Source organism: Cnephaeus nilssonii (genome assembly GCF_951640355.1).
Source record: "Cnephaeus nilssonii genome assembly, chromosome: 4".
Taxonomy (NCBI): Eukaryota; Metazoa; Chordata; class Mammalia; order Chiroptera; family Vespertilionidae; genus Cnephaeus; species Cnephaeus nilssonii.
The window spans coordinates 44,715,827-44,739,952 of NC_137075.1; the positions used below are offsets into that span (position 1 = coordinate 44,715,827).

General features: G+C 38.3%; 1 protein-coding gene across 23 annotated transcripts in view; it reads left to right on the forward strand.

Moving 5' to 3' along the window:
- The window catches only part of MGA (MAX dimerization protein MGA), a 111,637-nt gene that overhangs the window by 78,909 nt on the left and 8,602 nt on the right, over positions 1–24,126 (forward strand). For 8 of the 23 annotated variants that reach the window (XM_079768165.1, XM_079768161.1, XM_079768162.1 and 5 more), the window contains 8 exons: positions 1,144–1,661; positions 3,868–4,165; positions 5,701–6,327; positions 11,228–11,518; positions 11,699–13,215; positions 16,344–16,474; positions 19,117–19,168; positions 23,765–23,971. In XM_079768165.1, the coding sequence (XP_079624291.1) occupies positions 1,144–1,661; positions 3,868–4,165; positions 5,701–6,327; positions 11,228–11,518; positions 11,699–13,215; positions 16,344–16,474; positions 19,117–19,168; positions 23,765–23,971 (3,641 nt within the window). Of the gene's footprint in view, positions 1–1,143; positions 1,662–3,867; positions 4,166–5,700; positions 6,328–11,227; positions 11,519–11,698; positions 13,216–16,343; positions 16,477–19,116; positions 19,169–23,764; positions 23,972–24,126 lie in introns of those variants that run through there. The other 15 variants (XM_079768146.1, XM_079768144.1, XM_079768145.1 and 12 more) reach the window with 15 other exon arrangements.

The window sequence follows — 24,126 nt, forward strand, 5'->3', positions numbered from 1 at the left end:
ATGGTGAATTGAGTGATCTGCACACAATGTAGAAGTGGAACAATCATATCTAGATGCACAAATGTATTTCAGAAGTAAACAACAAAAAGTGATTCAGAAGTATTTGCAGTAGAAACTAGAGGTAGAGCACACTTTATGTGTGTGTTTTTAAACCAGATCACTATCTGTTTTGCTGTTTTTTGGTATTGATTGCCTATCACGTAACAAAGCATCTGGCAAGTATCTTTGCTTTGCCTATATGGATAGCAGAACATTAAACTATCTATCTATATAAAAGCCAAGCGACTGGAATGACCAGTTGCTATGATGTGCACTGGGGCAGCCAACCAGCCTGATCGGGGCCCTGATCACACCCTCCAACCTCCCAAGACCCCTCCCCCCGGCCGGCCCAGCCCCTGATCCCCCCCCCCCTCCTATTTGGGGCAGGGCCCGCCAGCCAACCTTTCACATCCCCTCCCCCCCACCGGCCCTGCCCAATCGGCCTCCATTGGGGCAGGGTGGCCGGACCCCACTTGTGCACAAATTCGTGCACCGGGCCTCTAGTACCAAATAAGCTTTGCTTATAGGTCTTTTGTTAGCAAGATAATACTTTTTCATGTAATAGTTATGGGTTTTTAGAACAGTCTTAAGTGGGACTACTTCCTTTTTATTAGAAAGCCTAGTTAGCAGGAGAGTGAGGACTATTTAAAAAAAAATTTTTTTTAAAATATATTTTATTGATTTTTTACAGAGAGGAAGAGAGAGGGATAGAGAGTTAGAAACATCGATGATAGAGAAACATCGATCAGCTGCCTCTTGCACAACCCCCACTGGGGATGTGCCCGCAACCAAGGTACATGCCCTTGACCGGAATCGAACCTGGGACCTTTCATTCCGCAGGCCTATGCTCTATCCACTGAGCCAAACTGGTTTCGGCAAGAGAGTGAGGACTATTATAATCTGATTCTCTGGCATCTTTTTCCTGGAAAACTCCCCAAGTTATGAGTGTTAAATTACCACTGAAAATACATGGGAATGGGACATTGGGCAACTGTTGAATTTCTATACCCCTGGTACTTTTCTGAGAACTTAGGGAAAGTAAAAATTTTTCGAAGTTGAGTGTAAATTGCTTTGATGCAGAAATATCTTTCAATTTCTTATCAGAAAAGAGCTGGAAGTCTTCCTGCAATGAAGGGGAATCCTCTTCTACCTCCTATGTGCATCAGAGGTCACCTGGTGGTCCCACCAAACTGATAGAAATCATCTCAGACTGCAACTGGGAGGAGGATCGGAACAAGATATTGAGCATCTTATCCCAGCACATCAATAGCAACATGCCACAATCACTTAAGGTGGGCAGCTTCATCATTGAGTTGGCTTCTCAGCGAAAGAGCCGGGGTGAGAAGAGCCCCCCTGTTTATTCTTCTCGTGTGAAAATCTCTATGCCATCATGTCAAGACCAAGATGATATGGCTGAGAAATCTGGATCAGAGACTCCTGATGGTCCATTATCCCCTGGGAAAATGGATGATATCTCTCCTGTGCAGACAGATGCCCTGGATTCAGTGAGGGAGAGATTACATGGAGGCAAAGGTCTGCCCTTTTATGCAGGGCTTTCTCCTGCAGGGAAACTTGTGGCCTATAAACGTAAACCCAGTTCAAGCACATCTGGGCTTATCCAGGTGAGAATTACCTTTAATCTGGGTGTAGCACTTTTTTGTATTTAGGTAACATATTTATTTTTCAGAGCCCTCTGTGGGCCTTATATAACTTGTTTTCTCATTGCCTGGGAACTGAGTGACAAAATCATTATCTCTTTTTGTAATAGGTCTAGGTTAGAAGCATACCTAGAGTGAATTTTTGTTATACTTACAAACAAATGTAGACCCTAGTCTCCTCAGAAAGTTGATCCTCTTAAACTTCATTGTCTGGTTCTAGTGAAACTTTGGCAACCAAGCAAGGATAGTAAGGGATTCAGTTTAGTTCTTGAGATTATTATTAGAAGAAAGCTTTCAAAATAAAATGAGATCAAATTGATTTTAAAATAGTATGTGTTTGGAAACTTGGAGAAAAATTAAGTAAGGTGTTATTCAAATCATAAAAGTTTTTTTTAAATGAGCCACAATTTGCTTGCTTAAGTAGTTTTTTCTTTGTATGATTCGTAAGGTTTTTGTCAGTATAATCATTGTTGCAGGACAAATATCTCTATCCTTACTGTTCAGTAATTCAGGCAGGTTATATTAGTAAAATTACCCTGGCATGTAGAAAAGCCTTTGGAAAGAGAAGTTCTGAATTAAAATTTAGTCATAGTCAAAAAGGTTTTCTCCTCTTGCTCAGAGACATTAAATGCACTTTTATATCAGCATAGCAAATGTGTGGAAGTGTCTGACATTATTGCTAAGATTACTTGACTGTATTAGCTTGACCGTTTCTCTGGGCTAAGGACTATTCCAATAACAATATGGATGATCTACTTAGTTAAAAACTTTTTATTGCAGTTTATTCTTGGTGGTCCTATATAACTGCTTCTGTTGGTATTTCTTAATTCTTTAATGATGAGGAGAACAGGATTTTCTCTTTATTGCATTTATTGATTAATACTTTGAGAGCCAAGACTTATCTGAGATCATTTCTAGAGAGACTAGACTCCCTGAAATACAGGCATGGAAATTTTGTGTTCTCTTCTTCTGTCTAGGACTCAGAAAACCATCATAAAATGTGAATTTGCATAAGCAGTCAGGCCACTGTAGGCTTTTGGGGAAGCTGCTGAGTAGTCTTTAGAGCAAGTCTCTCAAAGGAGCAGATTAGGGATATCTGATCTGGACTCCATAGAGCCTGAAGAACACAGTAAAGTTTACTTTAGGATAGAAAGATCACATTTTTTTGTATCAACATAGGCAAAGATATTTCTGATTGTCTAGGAATAATCACAATTTTACTTAAGTAGCAAAGAGTAATTACGTTTTGTGTCCTTGAAGAGAGGGTGGCTTGCTGTAGTGATTATCCTCACCAATTCCCTATTAATTTGGAGAGTTTGAGTTTCTCCAACTCCCTCTACCCCCTCCCCTTTTAAATGATGTAAAGGAGGGACAAAAAAGGATATCTTCTTTAGTAATCCAGCAATATGACTTAGAGGACATGGGTAAGAAACTTGGGAGGTTTTTGTTTTTCTTTCTTTTAAGAAAAACTTCCCTGCTGCCCAAAATAGGCTGTCTATCAATTCAGGTAGTACTAAAAACATTTACTTCATTCATTGATTTACTTTCTTCTGACAATTTAGTGACTATTTCAAAAATTACAATGAGTTTCTACTAGCATTTATTTTGAGCCAGCCCAAGTTTTATCCAAGAGATGAAGACAATATCTTCAAAGTTGAGTTTTTAGAAAACTAAGGTTACTTTGTGACTTAGTAGACTCACTGTATATTTCCCAAATGTGAAGCGTAGCTTGAAAGGACCCTTGTGAGAGGGCTTCATTATGCCTTTCTAGTCTTGTCAGAAAATCTGGAGAATACAGTTAGTCATTTTTGCTGATGATTGTTAATAACTTAACCAGAATTGCTTATTGACAAGTAAAATAATTGGATGATTGTTTAGATTTGACGTATCTTTCCCATTTCTGCGATGCAGATATAATGATTTAATAAGATTCTCTGTTTCCAAATTACCAAAAGGAAGGATGAGATTAGTTCAGATTATCAGATAATAGTATTTTTTTTTCACCTCCTGATTATTCCGATTATACCAAGTGGGAAAAGCCCATTTCTTTTTCCCTTTAAATATGAAAAATAGACTTTTAAAATCTTGTAAAAATGAAACCCCTGTCAAGGGAGATGAGTTAGCAAGAGAATTTTATCTTTACAGAATTTCTCTTTGCCACTTGTTTCAGGTTAATGGTAAGAGTTACCCGCAGGCTAAGTTGCTATTGGGACAGATGGGGGCATTGCATCCAGCCAATAGGCTAGCTGCTTATATCACAGGCAGGTTGCGACCCTCAGTCCTGGACCTCTCAACCCTCAGTACTGTCATCTCCAAGGTAGCATCCAATGCCAAGGTGGCTGCATCCAGGAAACCACGTACCCTGTTGCCTTCAACATCCAATTCCAAAATGGCATCCTCCTCCGGCACTGCAACAAATCACCCTGGGAAGAATCTGAAGGCATTTGTCCCGGCAAAAAGACCAATTGGTAAGTTGTACTGTATATATGTTTTGGAAAGATTTATGACTTGCTTCTTGGCCTGTGGATATAGTATGGAGGTTGTAAAAATTAGAGGAATAAAAAATTTGGCATTATTCTCAATGTCTGTCTTGCTAAAATATTTTGGGGATGCTTCTGATGACCTATAATACTAGATGAATTGAACTTTAGTTTTACAATTATTGCCCAGACTTTTAGACTTTTATTAATGCAGAAAAAAACATAGTTTTTAAATTTTGTTTTTAATTTTATGTTTAAAAGGACAACACATAGTCTTAAATACTTTTCCCTAATTTAATATTTCTTCTGTGAGGACTGGTGTTATTGGTACCAATCATATGTATGTTCCCTGAAGTTGTTAAACAATAGAGCTAGCAAAATCAAAGTGGGTTGAGTTAGTATAGGCTTAAAAGTATAGAAGGCTGTTGGAAAACATAATTTTGGGAAGATTATTCTATTCATCCCTGTTCTCTGAATGAAAACCTTTTGCTTAACTTTAGTGCTAGAGTCTGTAATAAATTACTTTCTTGAAAGCTTTTGTGTTTTAGCATCGAGAGTATATACAGTTGGTTTATTGAATTTCTTTTTGTTGTTTCAAATCTTTTTAGGAATGTTAAAATTATCTATTACTATGTTTTTTCCTCTAATAGGAAATTGAAGACTCTGGCTGAATGCTGGAGTTGTGGGAAGATAGAGGGATAGGCATTGTATGCCTTAAAAGGAACCCATTTTATCTCTTTTTTTATAAAGTAGTGGTGATTTAAAAAATAAACAGTCCTATTCTGCCCTCTCATGAAAAATGTTTTCGTACAGTTTAAAAATAAGATAGTAAATCTAAACTGTCTTATAAGAGGACTGCAATAAAGAGGTGGAGGGGCTGGGATAGGAAGAAGTGGTGGAAGAAAAATTTAATTTAGAGTTAAATGGGGGGGGGGGGGGAATCTTTTCTCTTTTATCTGTTTGAAGTTGTGTGCTGCTGTATTACCTTTTTATTTTAATTTTAAAATTTATTTTCAATCCTCACCTGAGGATGGAAATGTTTTCACTGGTTTTTAGAGAGTGAGAGAGAGAGAGGCATCGATGTGAGAAACATCTATTGGTTGCCTGTTGTACACACCCCAACTGGGAATTGAACTCCCATCCTAGGCATGTGCCCTGACAAGGAATCAGACCCACAGCCTTTTGGTGTACAGGACAATACTCCAACTAACTGAGCCACATGGCCAGGGCAGCTATATTGTCTTTTTAGTGTTCTGGCAATATGGCTATATTGTGCAGACAAAAGATTTTTAGTAGGAACACCCAATTTTAATTCCTTTCTTGTTAGATTATAAAGGTTGGGTATGGGCTGAGGGAAGTGTTTTGATTTCTGTGTATGGAACTTGACATGTATATTGCAGGCAGAGTAGTACCCGTAAGAAGTGGACCCAGTGGTGCACACAATAAATGGTTGATAAACACAATCACTAAGAGGATAAAATATGAGAACTGAAGATTTTTGACCTGCAAATTTTTATTTGCAGCGGCACGACCCTCTCCTGGTGGTGTGTTCACACAGTTTGTGATGAGTAAAGTTGGAGCCCTGCAGCAGAAGATACCTGGAGTTAGCACACCCCAACCCCTAACAGGGCCACAGAAGTTCAGTATCAGACCTTCTCCAGTAATGGTCGTCACACCTGTGGTTTCTTCTGAGGCAGTTCAGGTGTGCAGCCCTGTGACTGCTGCTGTCACTACTACCACCCCTCAAGTGTTTTTAGAGAATGTTACTGCTGTGACACCTAAGACTGCTATGTCTGACGTGGGAACTAAAGAAACTACTTATCCTTCTGGTGGCACCACTGCGGGTGTTGTTGAGGTCTCTGAAACTAATACCAGCACCCCTGTAACATCTACCCAATCTACAGGCACTGTGAACCTTATCAAAACAACTGGGATAACTACCCCTGTGGCTTCAGTTGCTTTTCCTAAGTCTTTGGTGGCATCTCCTCCAACCATAACTCTTCCTGTTACTTCCACTGCTTCCACCTCCATAGTCGTGGTGACCACAGCTACATCTTCCTCCATGGTGACCACACCAACTTCATCTCTTGGCTCTGTTCCCATTATACTCTCAGGAATTGATGGGAGTCCACCAGTGAGCCAGAGACCAGGTAAGGCCTAGATGTTAACTAGCTGGTTTACTATACAGCTGTTCATATAACTTTGTGGTTTGTGATAGGATTCTAGATATATCAGGGTAACAGTGTTTCTGCTGTAACATGATACATGTATTCCTGAAAACCTTTGCATTCTGCAAAACTGAACACTAAAAATAAGAGAGCTAGCTCATGGTTAATACAGGGCTAGGACAAATCACTGAAAATCTATGCATCCTTGTTATAGAGCACTAATAAAAACCATAAATGGTACCTTGGTGATAATTGAACAGTTTTGACAGATAACTTGATGCTGGAGATTTCTTTAAGATATTAAAAATACTCAAACATTAGAATGGAAATAGTGGATGAAGGATACTGAAAAAATACATACGGGAGTGGAGCTCTGAGCCAGTAGTAGAGCAGCCATTAAGGTAGACACTGGAGAAAGGGCAATCTTTTGTGTACTGAGAGCTAGGGATACACATCTCTGAGGAGAGCACACAAGGAGAGCCTTGGCTGTGCTCCCTTTTTAGGGGTAGTGTATCTTTTTAATTGGGGGAAAAATATTATAGGCTTCTACCTATGCTGCAACCAAGCTGAGGGCTTTTTCTTTGTCCTTGCTGAAGGTTAAAATTCTGGGTCCCTTGCCTAGTAAAAATCATTTGTGAGTCCAACTCCCATATATTACTGACATTATTCTCCTACTTAATTATTATACATGAACTGATTGAAATAGAAATAAGGAGGCATATTTCTTTGCTAAGGACTCTAATACTTTATATGCTTATCAACTTTTTAGTCAAAATTAAAATTTTTCTCTTGTTGACTTAGGTTAAGTGAATTTGAAATAGGAATATCTCACACTTTGTGGTAATTTTTCTATCCTAATTCAACCAACTAAAGTAAGTAATTTTCTTAGTGTACTCGGAGAGGATTTTCTGTGGAAAAGAGTGAGAGACTTTGCAGGCTTTAAGGGGAAATAAATAGCCAACAGCAATTCTCTCTTGGTTAGTGATACTTTTTTTTTTTTTAAATATATTTTATTGATTTTTTTTACAGAGAGGAAGGGAGAGGGATAGAGAGTTAGAAACATCGATGAGAGAGAAACATCAATCAGCTGCCTCCTGCACACCCCCCACTGGGGATGTGCCCGCAACCAAGGTACATGCCCTTGACCGGAATCGAACCTGGGACCCTTCAGTCCACAGGCCGACGCTCTATCCACTGAGCAAAACCGGTCAGGGCATAGTGATACTTTTACTACTAAATATTTTTGCCTTTAGTGACATGGTCCAAATCCCTGCTGGTATTTTAGGAAAGAAGTGACTTGGATTTTGTTTATAAGTTGAAGTTCTGTTGAAAGGGAAAATGAATCACAATATTAAATGTGTTTGTCTTCTTCTAATAAGCATATAAAATTGGTTAGTTTAATATTCATTTTTGGAAGTGAGATCATTGTTGATGAAGCTGCTTTGATTTCCTATGGAATCTCAAGGTTTATATCTTGTCATGTTTTAACTAATCATGTTTTCTAATCCATATGGATTCCAACCTTTCTTTATATTTTTAATTCTGTCATGAAACTATAAAGTCATTTAGCTTTTTGTAGTTCGTTGTTTCTTGGATTTTAGTCACTCAGATTATACATTCATGTATCTTGCTCTTATTCCCATTTGTACTGCATTGACTTAATATTTTTATTTAAATTAACTCATTTGTTATTTAAGTTTGCTTGCTTGTTTATTTATTTTTGCTACTTTTCACCCAAGGATATTTCTTTCACTGATTTTTAGAGAGGGAGGAAAGGAGCTGGGGGAGGGGGAAGAGAAACATCAATGTGAGAGAGACACATTGATTGGTTGCCTCCCATTTGCAGGTGCCCTGACTGTGCCAGGCATCAAACCTGAAACCTAGGTATATGCCCTTGACCGGGAGTTGAACCCATGACCCTTTAGTGCACAGGCTGACACTTGAACCACTGAGCAATACCAGCCAGGCCTTAAGTTTGTTTATTTATATCATTTTAAATCCTCACCCGAGGAGTGAGGATATTTGTTTTTTTAGAAACAGTGGGAGGGGAGAGGAAAAAGAGAGAGAGAGAGAGAAACATTGATATGAAAGAGACACCGATTGGTAGCCTCCCATATGCACCTGGACTGAGGGCAGGAATCGAACCTGTGACCTTCTGGTGCGCAGGCCAGGGCTTAAGTTTATTTGTAAAAGGAGCAATCTTACCATAATTGGAAACCAACATTACTTGCAAAACTAGAGGTTAATCCCATAAGTAAATGCACTGGAAACAATAATAAAAAATAATAAGTTTTATCTACCTACCATAATGTTTTTAGCATGTGGCTTGCTCTCTCTCTGTTAATGAAGAAAGCTAGAAAATACTGGCATAATATTAAAGACAACATCAAATACTGGGACATTCTTCTGTATAAAATCAAAAGATTAAAGTTGAAAAAGAAATTACTTTCTGACAATGTAATATGGGATTATTCTATATTCATATACCACTTAAAACCTATTCTAATACCATTTGAGGAAACATGTTAACAGATTTTCTTGTCTGCTCTTTTACAAATGGAGCTGACTCAGATAACTGCTATGGCTAAGGAAGAATGCAATTTGTTCTAGGTTCATTAGAGGCTCCCAACTCAGGCACTTAGATATCTGTGCTTTTTCGCCCTAGCCGGTTTGGCTCAGTGGATAGAGCATTGGCCTGTGGACCAAAGGGTTCCTGGTTCAGTTTTGGTCAAGGGCACGTAACTTGGTTGCAGGCTCCTCCCTAGCCCTGGCCCTGGTAGGGGTGCGTGCAAGAGGCAACCAATCAATGTGTTTCTCTCACATCGATGTTTCTCTCTCTCTTCCACTCTGACTAGAAATTAATGGAAAAATATCCTTGGGTGAGGATTAACCCCCCCCCCCCCAAAAAAAAAAAGATAACTGTGCTTTTTCATTTGACTTCCCTTCTTTTTCTCTTGCCCCTCCCACATTTCAAGAAGCAGTGCCATATTTAGCATGTGTATTAAAGGCTGCTTTCATTCTCTGAACTGGAGTAATTTAATTTTGAATCATTCTGTAAACTTAATTTAAATAGAAATGTTCAGGAAATTAATGCTTTAATATGTTTCTTAATTCACATACATGAATGTTTTTAAATTGCACACTATTTTTTTTTTTTTAGAAATAGTTTGTTCTCTTTGTTTCATTTTGTTTTCAAGAGAAGTCCTGGATCTTCTATATGTAATTTGTCATGTAAATGTTAGGAATATGACTTTCTTTTAGAAATTTGATGTTTCCTGGGCAGAATACCTATCTGAAGGGATATTATATGTTAAATTAAATCTGTATGTTGTTGGTTTGTTGATTTTTCTACTTAGTGACAAAGTAATGAAAAGATTTATTAATAACTAGAGGCCCGGTGCACGAAATTGGTGCATGGGGCGGGGGGGGGGGTGTTTCCCTCAGCCCAGCCTGCACCCTCTCTAATCTGGGACATCCCTCTCACAATCCAGGACTGCTGGCTTCCAACCGCTTGCCTGCCTGCCTGCCTGATTGCCCCTAACCACTTCTGCCTGCCAGCCTGATCACCCCCTAACCACTCCCCTGCCAGCCTGATCGATGCCTAACTGCTCCCCTGCTGGCCCGATTGCCTCTAACTGCTCTCCCCTGCTGGCCTGGTTGCCCCCAACTGCCCTCCCCTGCAGGCCTGGGTCCCCCCAACTGCCCTCCCTTGCAGACCTGGTCCCTCCCAACTGCCCTCCCCTGCTGGCCTGATCACCCACAACTGTCCTCCCCTGCTGGCCATCTTGTGATGGCCATCTTGTTCACATGGGGATGGCCATCTTTGACCACATGGGGGTGGCCATCTTGTGTGTTGGAGTGACGGTCAATTTGCATATTACCTATTTACTATATAGGATGTTAGGTAATTTCCCTAATTTGAATGGTAATATTAGACCAGTTTCATTTATGCTTATTATTATTATTCCTACCTCTTTATCCCCTTGACCAGAAATCTATCTGTAGATTACTAGTATTATTTTTGCTATGTCTTTAGTATTTCTAAATATCTCTTCCAAACATTTAAGTGTATCTTTAGATACTATTAATGGTTTTAATTCTCTTAATTCACATCTTCTGCATTAAATTTTTGCTTTTCTGTTTGTTTTAAAACTATCTTTTTCCTCTTCCTAACCAGGCTTTATTTCCCTGCTTCTTCGATGTCTCTTACTTTCATTCCATTTTGGTGGGGGGAGGGGATGCATTTTTTTCTTTGTGAAAAACAATTTCCACAAATCTTTACACAGCTGATTTGTCAGTGAATTTTAAAAGCCAAGAAGTTTGAAGGTTTTTTTAGTTCTTGACTTTATCTTATTTGACCATGACCTGTGAAACTAAGTCGTAAGACTAGTAAGTGTTAACAGCCTGAATTTTAAAATTGAAGAAGAGAATTTATCAAGAATGATCTCTTTAGCTTTTGTTTTGTTTTTGTAAAGGTGGAAATTTATTGAAGAACAAGTACAGACTCCCACGTGGAGAGGGGGAAAGAATCTTACAGCACAGACTCCCACATAGGGAGGGTACCCCTCTTTAGCTTTAATGACAATCTAGATTTAGAGGGCTGCCCATGTTTTTTCATTAGGCAGCATTGTCTTTTTAAGGGAACCTCTTGACAATTTTTACCAGTCTAAATGTAAGGCTCTGCAGTGTCTGGTTAATACTTTTAAGATAAATTGTTCTCAGCCATAGGACTACTAAATAGTGTTATCATAGAGGTATAGGATTTCAACAACTTTATAATTCAAATTAGAAGTTATTTGTAGCATGGTCAGATCTTATAATTTTTTTCCTACATGTGTTAAAGGGAAATTCTGATACTATGTTTCTATTTTCTGTTTTTCAGAAAATGCCCCTCAAATTTCAGTGGCTACTCCACAGGTTTCTCCTAACCCAGTGAAACGTGCTGGACCTCGATTGTTGTTGATTCCAGTGCAGCAGGGTTCTCCTAATCTTAGACCTGTCTCAAACACACAACTTCCAGGACACCGGATGGTCTTGCAGCCTATTAGGAGCCCAAGTGGAATGAACCTATTCAGGCACCCTAATGGGCAGATTGTTCAGCTCCTCCCTTTGCATCAGCTTCGAAGCTCTAATACCCAGCCCAACTTACAGCCTGTCATGTTTCGTAACCCAGGTATAAAACTGGAAATCTTTTGATGAGTTTCTCTTTTGTTGAATTATTTGGCCATATGGGATGTTAATACACCAGGATTGGTCTTCTTAGTCTCTCAGAATCATCTGTTCAAAAAGAAAAGTATACTTTGGAAGTCTTGATACGGTCAGTGGTGATTTAATGTTTTCTTTTTCTTACCAGGGTCTGTGGTGGGAATCCGGTTACCCACTCCTTCTAAGCCTTCAGAGACTCCACCAACTACTGCTTCATCCTCTACTTTTTCTGTTATGAGTCCTGTAATCCAAGCTGTTGGGTCTTCTCCAGCAGTGAATGTCATCACTCAGGCACCATCATTGCTTTCTTCTGGACCTAGTTTTGTGTCTCAGTCTGGTACATTGACCCTGAGGATTTCCCCTCCTGAGCCACAAAGTTTTGCAAATAAGACAGGCTCTGAAACCAAAATAACCTATAGCTCAGGAGGGCAGCCTGTTGGTACAGCCAGCCTCGTTCCTCTCCAGTCTGGTAGTTTTGCCTTGTTGCAGCTCCCAGGACAAAAGCCTGTTCCCAGCTCCATTCTTCAACATGTTGCTTCTCTTCAGATGAAGAGAGAATCCCAGAATGCAGACCAGAAAGATGGAACATGCGTTTTAAAAAGAGAGCAAGAAACTAAGAAGACGAAGGCCTTACAGTCGGACGGAGAAGCTGTAGACTCTGAGGCTAATGCTGTAAAGCAAAACTCAGGAGCTACTGCCTCAGAAGAAACTCTGAATGATTCCTTGGAAGATGGGGGTGATCATTTAGATGAAGAATCCCTTATAGAAGAAGGTCCTGCAACTGATAAACCTTCTGGGCACTCCTATAACACTGTGTCACTCACAAGTGAAGACTATAAAGATGCTGATGAAGGTGGGGTTAAGAATCATAATAGTTCTAAAGAAAAACTGACTCTTCTAGAAGTTAAGACCATTTCTGAAAGAGCCAGTAATATGACAGTCCAAAGTATAAGTAATGTGCAGCTTAAAAAACTGGGTAATGTGAAAGTGGAACAGCAGAAAGGATTAGACAGTTCAGAGGAGAAATCAAGTAAATTTCCAGTTATCTCTAAGGAAGACTGTAAACTTGAATTATCAGGGAGCATAGTTGTGGAGGAGCATCAGTCGAATCCACAGTCAGAGGCCAAGGAGAAGGGAAGTGGAGACTTTCTAATGGACAGTCTTAGGGAGAGATGGAGAAAACACCTGAAGGGCCCATTAACCCAGAAATGTATTGGAACTTCACAAGAATGCAAGAAAGAGGCAGATGAGCAGTTAATTAAAGAAACAAAGACTTGTCATGAAAATTTAGATGTGTTTCAACAAGAACAATGTGTCTCTGGTTTACTTGGAAAAAGTGGAACTACTGAGAATACCAGAGTTTTAAAAACTGAATGTGATTCTTGGAGTAGGATTTCTAGTCCTGCAACCTTTGCTATTGTTCCTAGAAGAGCTACAAAAGGGAGCCGAGGGGAAGGACATTTTCAAGATCATGTACTGCTATCAAGAGAACAGATACAACCAAAGCAAGAGAAGAAGGGTGGGAGAAGCAGTGCTGACTTCAGTGTTTGGGATTTGGAAGAAGACGACGAGGAAGATGAGAATGAGAAAACCGATGATTCTATTGATGAGATTGTGGATGTTGTTTCTGACTACCAGAGTGAGGAGGTTGATGATGTAGAAAAGGTGGTGAGCCCATTTTTGTTGTGACTGAAACCTCAAGGATTTAAATGATTTATTAGAGACAGTAGCTTTTCAGAAGATCACTAAGACCTTGATACATGCTATTGGATGCCTAGATTTAGATCATGATTAAATGACTTTGTAGTTTTAGGCTGTGTCAGTCAGGTAACATTTATTGAGCTTATATTGTTCTTTGAGATTTGTTTGATATTATGGAAAGGCTGGCTTAAGCCTTTGGGAGATAGATGCTTGCGATGCTCTGTCAAGTTAGATTTAAAAAAGGAAATCCTGAAACCACTACTCCCATTTGATCCCAATTAGGTTTTTTGACATTTTCTATATAAAGTGATTGTAGCTCATCTGGTAGATACATAAGAAACAGGGTAATGGGTGACCTTAGAACTGGGGGAGAACTTATCTACCTGTACTTAAGAGAGATGTTCTTTTTGGAGAACAATGGAAAATACCAATTAATATTTTAATATGATTGTGCCTTAAGTTTTTCTTTATCTCCTAAAATTAAATAGTTTTTAGAATTTATATTCTGAACTTTGGTGGTCTTCCTTTGTAATATGACCTTTATAATTTATTCTTCTGAAGCCATTTTTGTAGGCTTCCTATTTAGTGTTGTATTTATTGAACTAAGTGAGTCAGGTGTGATACAGGGCAGGAATTGGGCAAACTTTCTGTAAAGGGCCAAATTACAGGCTAGACGGCTTGTTGCAACTACTCAATTGCTGTTGTAGCATAAAAGCAGCCACAAACAGTAGTAAGTGAGTAAGTGTAGTAGTTGTGTTCCAGTAAACCTCTACTTAACGAAACAGGTGGTGGGGCTGTGGTTTGCTGACCCTTGACATGGGGTCTGCTGTAAATCAAAAGGAGGTTATACCTAGATGCCTGTGGGGTGCTCTGAAATCTAAAAGGAATGAGTCCCTCTTTTCAGGAGCAGATAATATGGGCCTCTGCACTGATTGCAATGCAGTGGGTTATTTTAGAATTTCACTTCCTTGTTGTTCACTCAGCCTTTGTTACCTAGTCCCTTTATGTTAATAGCTAACCACCTTATGCAGATAAAACATAAAAATAGTATTTTAAGACGCTAAAATGTTTAAATGTTTTGTGTTGGTTATTTCTGTAATCTCAGTTGTCTCATTTATAAAATGAGGATCTAATTCTACAATTGAATGATTCTATAGCATATGCCTTATATTCTTCCTCTAGTCCTTTTTGAGAATAGACATCTGTAGGTAGCTAAAGAATCTGAATTCACTGAGTTTGGGAGTTAGATTGTATAGATAGTCTTGCACTGTTTGCAGAGTCTCCCATTGTAAGTCAGCCTGGGTAAGCATCAGACCAAAAACAGTCCAACTTTAAAACCAGTGAAAACTATTGCTATCATAAAATTGACTTAATAGAACCTTTAGAGTGTCTTTTAACAGGGTGGCATTGCTTGAATTTCCTAATAGGGAATCTGACATACAAGGTACACTGACTTTTTAAAAATGAACATTATATTAAAAAATCTCTAAAATCTAAATTCTACATTGTATTTATGTACATGTATACAATTATGATATCTTTATGTTTGTGATTAACATTATATTGAAATAGTGTAAGGGAAGTTGTGAGTAGCTTCCTTAATTTAAAACTTCCATTGTGAAGTTTATTGGACATTATTTACAAAGCCTGAAGTTTAATCCATGCAGTAGAGACACATTCTTCAGTTTAAATATTATAAAGCATCTATCTACATATTATCCAGACTCTTTAGAATCTTTTGGGACTCTGATGATTTAGCTTCTGAGAGTTAAATTTTTTGCAGTCAATTTTAATACATGTTGTTTACATTGTTTAAATTTAAGATACATTGTTTAAATTGTGCTTAAATTGGAGGACATAAATGATGGCTTGCATTTAGTGTTTTTTATCAGCCTTATGAAGCCTATAATTTGGGGGTAAGTAATTTTTACAACAAGCTTAAATATAGGATTATTAAGTTGATTGGGATGCTTTACTTTTGAGTTGTGCCTTTTTGGAACAGTGTGATTATAGATAACATTTTCCCTCTTTAGTTTCTGGCATAGTAAACACTACTTTTAAAGGTGGACTTAAAGATATAATCTGTATATTCTGTTATATAAAATGCACAGTGAGTTTTTGTGACAGGTGCTCAATAAATGCTTACTGATTGGCTCATTTTTTAGAATAATTAGCAAGTAGAGCAAGCCTGAGCTGCTTTTGATATCTGAAATTCTTCAGAAGCTCTCCTTCTGTGGGGTTGAGAGATTTAAAAGACTGGGCTATATTTTTTTTTCCATACCTGCCTTGAGTATGTTTTTGTGGGTGTCGGTGTGTGATTAGCTATGACTCTTTAAACATTTTTTTTCAATTACAGTTTACCTTCAGTATTATTTTGTATTAGTTTTAATTGTGTAGCATAGAGGTTAGACAATTATGTACTTTACAAAGTGTTCCCCCAATATTTCCAGTACCCACCTGGCACCATACATAGTCACTAGAATATTATTGACTATATTCCCTATACTGTACTTTATATTCCTGTGACTATTTTGTAGCTATCAATTTGTACTTCTTAATTCCTTCAGCTTTTCCACCCAGTCTCACCTTCCTCCACTTTTGGCAACCGTTAGTCTGTATTCATGAGTCTTATCATGAAGCACCCTTAAAATAGAACCTGAATTTTTCTTTTTTCTACTTTCCCCTTTGCCAAGTTTTACTTTACTGCTATATAATCTTAAGGTTTATGCAGTTTTAATATATTTATTACTGAATTTTATCCATTAGAAATAACACTGGCATTAATACAGATTTTTGGGCTATATTTTTATTTCCATACCTGCCTTATGTTTTTTTGAGTGTCTGATGATGTCTAATGATGTCTTTTTAACAATACCTGTGATTTTTTATTATGTAATTCTTAGTTTTTAGCTTCATCCATATTTTTCTGAGTTAATTCCCTCTTATGATTAACAAATTTAGGATTATTAGTACTCCTGGTATAAGATCAGTGCTTGGTACTAGTTGGTTTTTACAAGGGGAGCATTCAATTGAATAGTTTAGGTGTGCTAACTTCCCAATACTTTATTTACTGTTGGAATGTTGTGTTTCAGGATAACTGTGTAGAATTCATTGAGGATGAGGAGGAACAGGTGGACATTGAGACGGTGGAAGAGTTCTCTGAGGAAATTAATGTTGACCACATGAAGACCACAGCTGCCCACACACAGACTTTTAAACAGACGTAAGTTTTACTTCTTTTTGGGGTATTGTTTTTTTAACCATAAACAAAACTGTTCTGTTCAGGAGCTCTGGAGTAAGTAACTTGGTTTTTTTATTGCTCTAGCTTTTTTTCTGATTAGTAAATGAGGAGAGAGGAGCTGGAATTCAGAGGTAATTAACTTGCCTTGGTTATTGCTAGGAGACAGTGTAAATGTGAATAACATGCTTTTGGAACCTACACACTCTGGTATTCATACACTAGTTTTGCTAGTTTGTAGATACTTAAGCTTGGACAAAGACTTTTTTTAAAAATTGATTTTAGAGAGGGGAAGGGAGGGGGATAGAGATAGAAAAACTGGTGAGAGAGAAGTATCAATTAGCTGCCTCCTGCACACCTCTCCACTGGAGATCGAGCCGGCAACCCGGGCATGTGTCCTGACCAGGAATCGAACTGTGACCTCATGGTTCATAGGTTGACGCTCATCCACTGAGCCACGCCGGCCAGGCAGTTCCATTATCTTTAAAAGATTAAGACATGAACCACCATATAAAGTAGTAATGAGTTGAGAAAGTAATTTTTTAAAAATTTATTGGGGTGACACTGGTTAACAAAATTATACAGGTTTCAGGTGCACAATTCCACAACACATAGTCTGTACACTGTATTGTACATCACCACCAAGTCAAGTCTCCTTCCATCACCATTTATTCCCCCTATACCCTCCTTCATTGCCCTCTACCCTCTTCCCCCGGCAGTCACCACACTGTTGTACATGCTCAAGAGTTTTTTTCTCTTTTTTTCTCCTTTATTGCTTAATCCCTCCATACCGCCCAGTCTCCCTCCCCCGCCCCTTTCCCCAACAGCTGTCAGCCTGCTCTCTCCGTGTCTGTCTGTATTTTGCTTGTTAGTTCATTTTGTTCACTAGATTTCACATATGAGTGAAATCATACGGTGCTTGTCTTTCTCTGACTGGTTTATTTTACTTAGCATAATGCTCTCCAGGTCCATCCATGCTGTCACAAAGATAAAGTGATGTTGAGAAAGTCTAAGAGAGGGGGAGGTAGTCCTAGTAGTATTCTTTACTCCAGAGCTATTTGGAGGCTACTTCAGTTGCCTACTAGTTAAGCTTGAAATTTCGAGTTTAAATCTCTTAAAAACTTAATTAGACTTAATTAAGTTCAGCAGTATTGGCTGGATATTTAAGTTCAGCATAGTAAAAATTGAGTTCTTAAATAATAGCAACAAATAAAAAATGTTTTCTAAAAACTACCAATAGTAACAAAAATAAACCTGGGACTATTAACAAAAGTTTTGTAAGATGTTATTGGAAGACATTGAAGAAGAATTCACTAAATGGAGGTATACCATGTTAATGAACTAAAATAAAGGGCCAAGACCTGTCAGGGCACACACAGGAATCAACTAATGAGTGCATAAATAAGTGGAACAACAAATCTTTCTCTCAAATCAATTAATAAATAAAGGACCAAGAATAACCAATACACACAGAGCACAAACTGTTGTAAAACAGCAGATTATTAAGAATTTAAAATATTTTGTCTATTAGAACACCATGAAAACAGTGAGAAGGCAAACTTAGAAACTGTAAAAGAAATATTTACAATAGTAGTGACAAAGAATTACTATCAAGGATATAAACTGTTACAAGTCAGTAAGAAAAAAATAATTCAGTTAGAAAAGGAAATAATGGTTATCTCACGGAATTCACACGAGGAAACCTGAATAGCCAGTAAACAACGAAAATTTGTAATTAGGGAAATGCAAATTAAACCACAATGACTTTATCAATTCACACCCATAAGATTGGCAAAATTGAAATTTCTGATAGTACTTTTACCTAATTGTGGAGCAATGGAACATACTACAGGTGGGAAGTGTAAATTATTAAAACCATTTGGCGAGAAGTGTGACATTACTAAAGTTGAAGATGTGCGCGCCTTCTATTCATCTATTCCACTCCTAGATATATGCCCTAAAAAAGCATGTACAAGGGGTCATGTATGGGACTATCCACTGCAGCATTGTGAAAATTTGTAAACAACCTAAACAACGACTAAAATTCTGAAAAAATCAATTTTGTAAAATTCACACTAAAAATGATTGAACTATAACTATTGTATATGTATCAACATGTCTCAGATGTAAGGTGAGTGGAACAGATCAGTTAAAGAAAGATACCCTATACTTACTATATAATGTTTAAAGTGCTATGTAATATTTTTTATTTAGGGATATATCCCACATACCTAGTAAAACTGCAAATATGTGCATGGTAAACTCAGTTTGGGAGTGTTTACCTATGAGAAGGAACAAGGAAATGGGATTGAGTAGGCTGCACAAAAGATCTCTTAGTTTTTAGAGGTTTTATTTCTCAAGCTGGGTGGTAGATACTTGGATTTTCATTATATGTTTGTTTATACTGGTTTGTATGTTAGAAATATGTTGTGATTGAAAAAAGTAATTAGTTTTAGGGACTATTTGGACACCGTTTATTAGAGAAGGAAGTAAGTTATATTGCCACATATCAGACCTTGGAGGAAAGAAGCTAGTTACAATTTAGACAATTTGAGATGATTTGGCTTAATATAGCTGTGAAAATAGGTTTTAGATTACTGACATTGAAAAACACTATCTTTATCTAGGTGCCGTACTCATATATCTGCAGATGAAAAACCTGCTGAAAGAAGTCGAAAGGTATTTATTAATATATTTAACGATAATTACTTATTTAATAAAATGATGCCATTTGTCCTTAGGGTTAAAACAACATTAGCTCTATTAGATATATTCAGGGTTAGTCTTACTAGTGAGTTAGTATAATCAGCTTTTTTTTTTTTTTAACCCTTAATGAAATTACATTTTTAATGCTATTTTTCCTCTTAATTCTCTCTTCTACCCAGATGGTAGAATAATTTAGAAGCATTAAAATGGGTATTCATTTTATGAAAATTGATGTGCGTATCAGGTTTCATAAATTGCTTGTCCGTTTTAATCCTGTAAAATAATGATATGCCATAAAACAAGCTGGCATTCTTCAGTGATTTTTCAGTGACCTAAAAATTAATTCTCTATAATGATGGCTAGCATTTTAAGGAGCCATGAAATTAAAACGTTCTTTGATTTCTATGAATATATTTACTGTATATCATGGTATAATTAAGCAAGGTTTTCTCTTTATCCTTATTGACATCAAGAATGCAAGAGAGTTTGGTTGTTTAAGTCATTTTCCACTTGCTATTCTGTCTTCTTAATTTAAGAGATAAAGACAGTGATGGAGCTTGGGTTGAGTTGAAGGGTGGTATTTAGATCCTTTCTTAAAAACCACTTGGTATGGTTAGTTTGAGTTTGATCTGGTTTTGGGGTCACATGATACATATTTACATGCATGTAATAATTTTTGTACATATTACTATATTTTTTCATTCATATAAAAACATTTTTTCAGATACAATAACTTACTTATACAATCCATTGTTTTTGCGCCCTAATTATTACATGCAAATTATTTATAACATTTTGCTATTTTATTTTATTTTTTAATAAATCTTTATTGTTCAGATTATTACAATTGTTTCTCCTCCCCCCCTCCCAGTCCCCACCCTTCCCTCTGCCCTTACCTCCCCCCTCGCTATCCTTATCCATAGGTGTATGATATTGTCCAGTCTCTTCTCGTACCCCCCACACAGACACCCCCTTCCCCTGAGAATTATCAATCCACTCCCATTCTATGCCCCTGATTCTATTATGTTCATCAGTCTTTTCTGTTCTTCAGATTTTTAATTCACTTGACTTTTAGATTCACTTGTTGATAGGTATGTATTTGTTGTTCATAATTTTTATCTTTACTTTTTTCTTCTTTTTCCTCCTTTTAAATAATAACTTTCAGCATTTCATGTAATACTGGTTTGGTGGTGATGAACTCCTTTAGCTTTTTCTTATCTGTGAAGCTCTTTATCTGCCCTTCAATTCTGAATGATAACTTTGCTGGGTAGAGTAGTCTTGGTTGTAGGTTCTTGCTATTCATCACTTTGAATATTTCTTGCCATTCCCGTCTCAGTGGTTGAGCGTTGACCTATGAAACAGGTCATGGTTCAATACCCGGTCAGGGCACATGCCCAAGTTGCAGGCTTGATCCCAGTGTGGGGCTTGCAGGAGGCAGCCAATCAATGATTCTCTCTCATCATTGATGTTTCTCTCTATCTCTACCTTTCCCTTTCTCTCTGAAATCAATTAAAATAAAATTTAAAAAAAAAAGGATCAAGTGGTTTTTTCTGTGGGTTCATGTGCAGATGTAGGGCACAGTTGCTTTTCATTATAAACCTTTTAAATATTTATATTAAAAACGCTATGTGCATCTATTACTTCTTGCATCTATAATACATAATTTAAAACATTTTTTAAAGTATATTTTTATTGATTTCAGAGAGGGGGAGAGAGAGAGAGAGAGAGAAAGAGAGAAACATTAATGATGAGAATCATTTATCAGCTGTCTCCTGCATGCCCCCTACTGGGAACTGAGTCTGCAACCAGAGCATGTGCCCTGATGGGGAATTGAACTGTGACCTCCTAGTTCATAGGTTGATGCCCAGCCACTGAGTCACACTGCCCGGGCTATAGTACATAATTTTTAAAAAACTGGATTGAAATAAATAAGAAGAAAGCAAGCCTAAGGTATCCTGAGGGTCAAGAAAAAATTTTCTGAAAAAATACAAAGTTTGAATTTTAAATGTTAGATTAAGAATTTGCACTGTTGATGGAGAACCAAGATGGCGGCATAGGTAAACACCTATACTTGCTGCCTCTCACAACCACATCAAAATTACAACTAAAAGGCAGAACAACTATCACCCAGAACTGCAGGAAAGCTGGCTGAGTGGAAGTTCCACAACTAGAGAGGTGAAGAAAGCGCATTAAGACTGATAACAGATGTGGAGGCACGGAAAGTACTGGCACCTGGATGTGCTGCTCTTTTAATCAGGAGGGAGATACAAGCTCCCTCTTGCTTTGAACTCCAGTTCCGGGCGAGACTCTGGGGGACCCAGGCACATATGGGGAGAAACTGGACTGTCTGGCATCGGGACAGGACCGCAAGGGTGGCTTTCTCTCAGAGGTGTCGGAGCAATCATTGTTCCTGCACAGGTGCGCGGGATGCGGAGACCCAGGGACCTCTCTGGTGCAGGGCTGACTGGCAGACATTGGTGATTCTCAGAGACCCCACCCCACCCAATTTACAATTCCATCCAAGCTGTGTGCATCGGCTTTTGCATATGAATGGCCTGTCCTATCTCCGTCTAAAACCTGTCAAACTGCAGCTGGGTCAGAGAGCCCCAGAGCTTCCAAAAGAAGGCCCAAGGCTCGGCAGCAGCAGCCTGCGTTGCTTCACAGCTGGGCCTCGCCTGGGCACTTCCAAACCCCATACAAAGAGGAGGAATCTGCAGATGTCTCTGTAGCTCCTGCTGGGCGGCCCCAGACAGTGGCTGACCTTGCACCTCCTTGGAGATCCAAGAGCCAGTGTACCCAGTGGTCAAAGTGAGACCAGACCGGATTATAACTCTTCATATCCATAAGAGAGACACTTGGGGGCAGTCTCAGTGAGCACCAAAGCCCCACTGAAGCAAGTCCTGCCCCATAAGGGTGACCCCTGCGCAACAGTTCTTCCAGTGTAGACACAGCTGGTCCTCACAGCCAATTGGCCTGGAGGTCAATTCCTCCCAGTGATACTAAGAGCAATCAAGGGTTAACTACAACAAGACTGTGCAAACAGCCCACAAAGGGGTGCACCAAGAGCATCCACCTCAGGTGACTGGGGAGGCTGAGCCACTGGGCCCTATAGGACACATACCACACAAGGCCACTCTATCAACTAAGGAGACATAGCAGCTACCCAGTACATAGAAACAAATACAGGGAAGCAGCCAAAATACAGAGACAAACAAGTCACAAATGAAAGAAATGGATGGAAGCAAAATACTGGATATAGAGTTCAAAACCACAGTTATAAGGTCACTCAAGAATCTTCTAGAAACCTCTGAGAAATTTAGTGAGACCCTCAAGGATATGAAAAAAGACCAATCAGAAATCAAGCATACACTGACTGAAATAAAGAATAATATACAGAGATCCAACAGCAGACTAGAGGATACCAAGAATCAAGTCAAAGATTTGAAATACACCCAACCGGAAAAGCAAAAAGAAAAAAGAATCCAAAAATATGAAGATAGTGTAAGGAGCCTCTGGGACAACTTCAAGCATTTCAACATCCGAATTATGGGGGTGCCAGAAGAAGAGAGAGAACAAGATATTGAAAACCTATTTGAAGAAATAATGACAGAAAACTTTCCCTATCTGATGAAAGAAATAGACTTACAAGTCCAGGAAGTGCAGAGAACCCCAAACAAGAGGAATCTAAAGAGGACCACACCAAGACACATCATAATTAAAATGCCAAGGGCAAAAGACAGAATCTTAAAAGCAGCAAGAGAAAAACAGTTACCTACAAGGGAGCACCCATACGACTGTCAGCTGATTTCTCAACAGAAACTATGCAGGCCAGAAGGGAGTGGCAAGAAATATACAAAGTGATGAATAACAAGAACCTACAACCAAGATTACTTTACCCAGCGAAGCTATCATTTAGAATTGAAGGTCAGATAAAGAGTTTCACAGACAAGAAAAAGCTAAAGGAGTTCATCACCACCAAACCAGTATTATATGAAATGCTGAAGGCTATTCTCTAAGAAGAGGAAGAAGAAAAAAAAGGTAAAGATAAAAAATTATGAACAACAAAGTGACAACAAATACATATCTATCAACAAGTGAACCTAAAAATCAAATGAATAAAAAACCTGATGAACAGAACAGACTGGTGAATGTAATAGAATCAGGGGCATGGAAAGGGAGCAGACTGACATTTCTTGGGGGGAAGAGGTTATGGGGGTGCAGGAAGAGATTGGACAAAGAGCTTACACCTATGAATGAGGTCAGTGGAGGGGGTGGGGGAAGGTCGAGTGTGTGCGATGGGAACTGGGTGGTGGGGAGCTATGGGGGGAAAAAAGAGGAACATCTGTAATAACCTGAACAATAAAGATTAAAAAGAAAAAAGAATTTGCACTGTTAAATTAAAAAAAAAAAGGAATTTACACTGTTAGATTTTGAGGAAGTACATTGAGAGGCTATGATAGTCCAGGCAGAAGATGGTGGGTGTCTGATACAGAGCAATGCCGTTTGGGATGGAGGAAGCAGGAAGGTACATGTGAAAGATATTTAGGTGGTCATTTTTTGTTTGTACAGGCTTCACAATTTACTGTAAAACTGAAGCCTGAATACTGGAGTGAAAAATTACAGAAAGAAGCAGAAGCTTTTGCTTATTATCGCCGGACGCACACTGCCAATGAGCGGCGCCGGCGTGGTGAAATGAGGGATCTCTTTGAGAAATTGAAGACCACATTGGGATTACTTCACTCTTCCAAGGTTTCCAAAAGTCTCATTCTTACTAGGGTAAGTGTTCTGTATAGACAATTAAGAGCTTGATTAAGAATCTTCTAAACATAAAAGAGAAAACATTTTCACACAAGGGAGATTGAAATAGAGTTGTATATGGACTAGTAAAGGCCCAATACATCCTTTAGGGGGAAATGTTTTTTTGTTGTGTC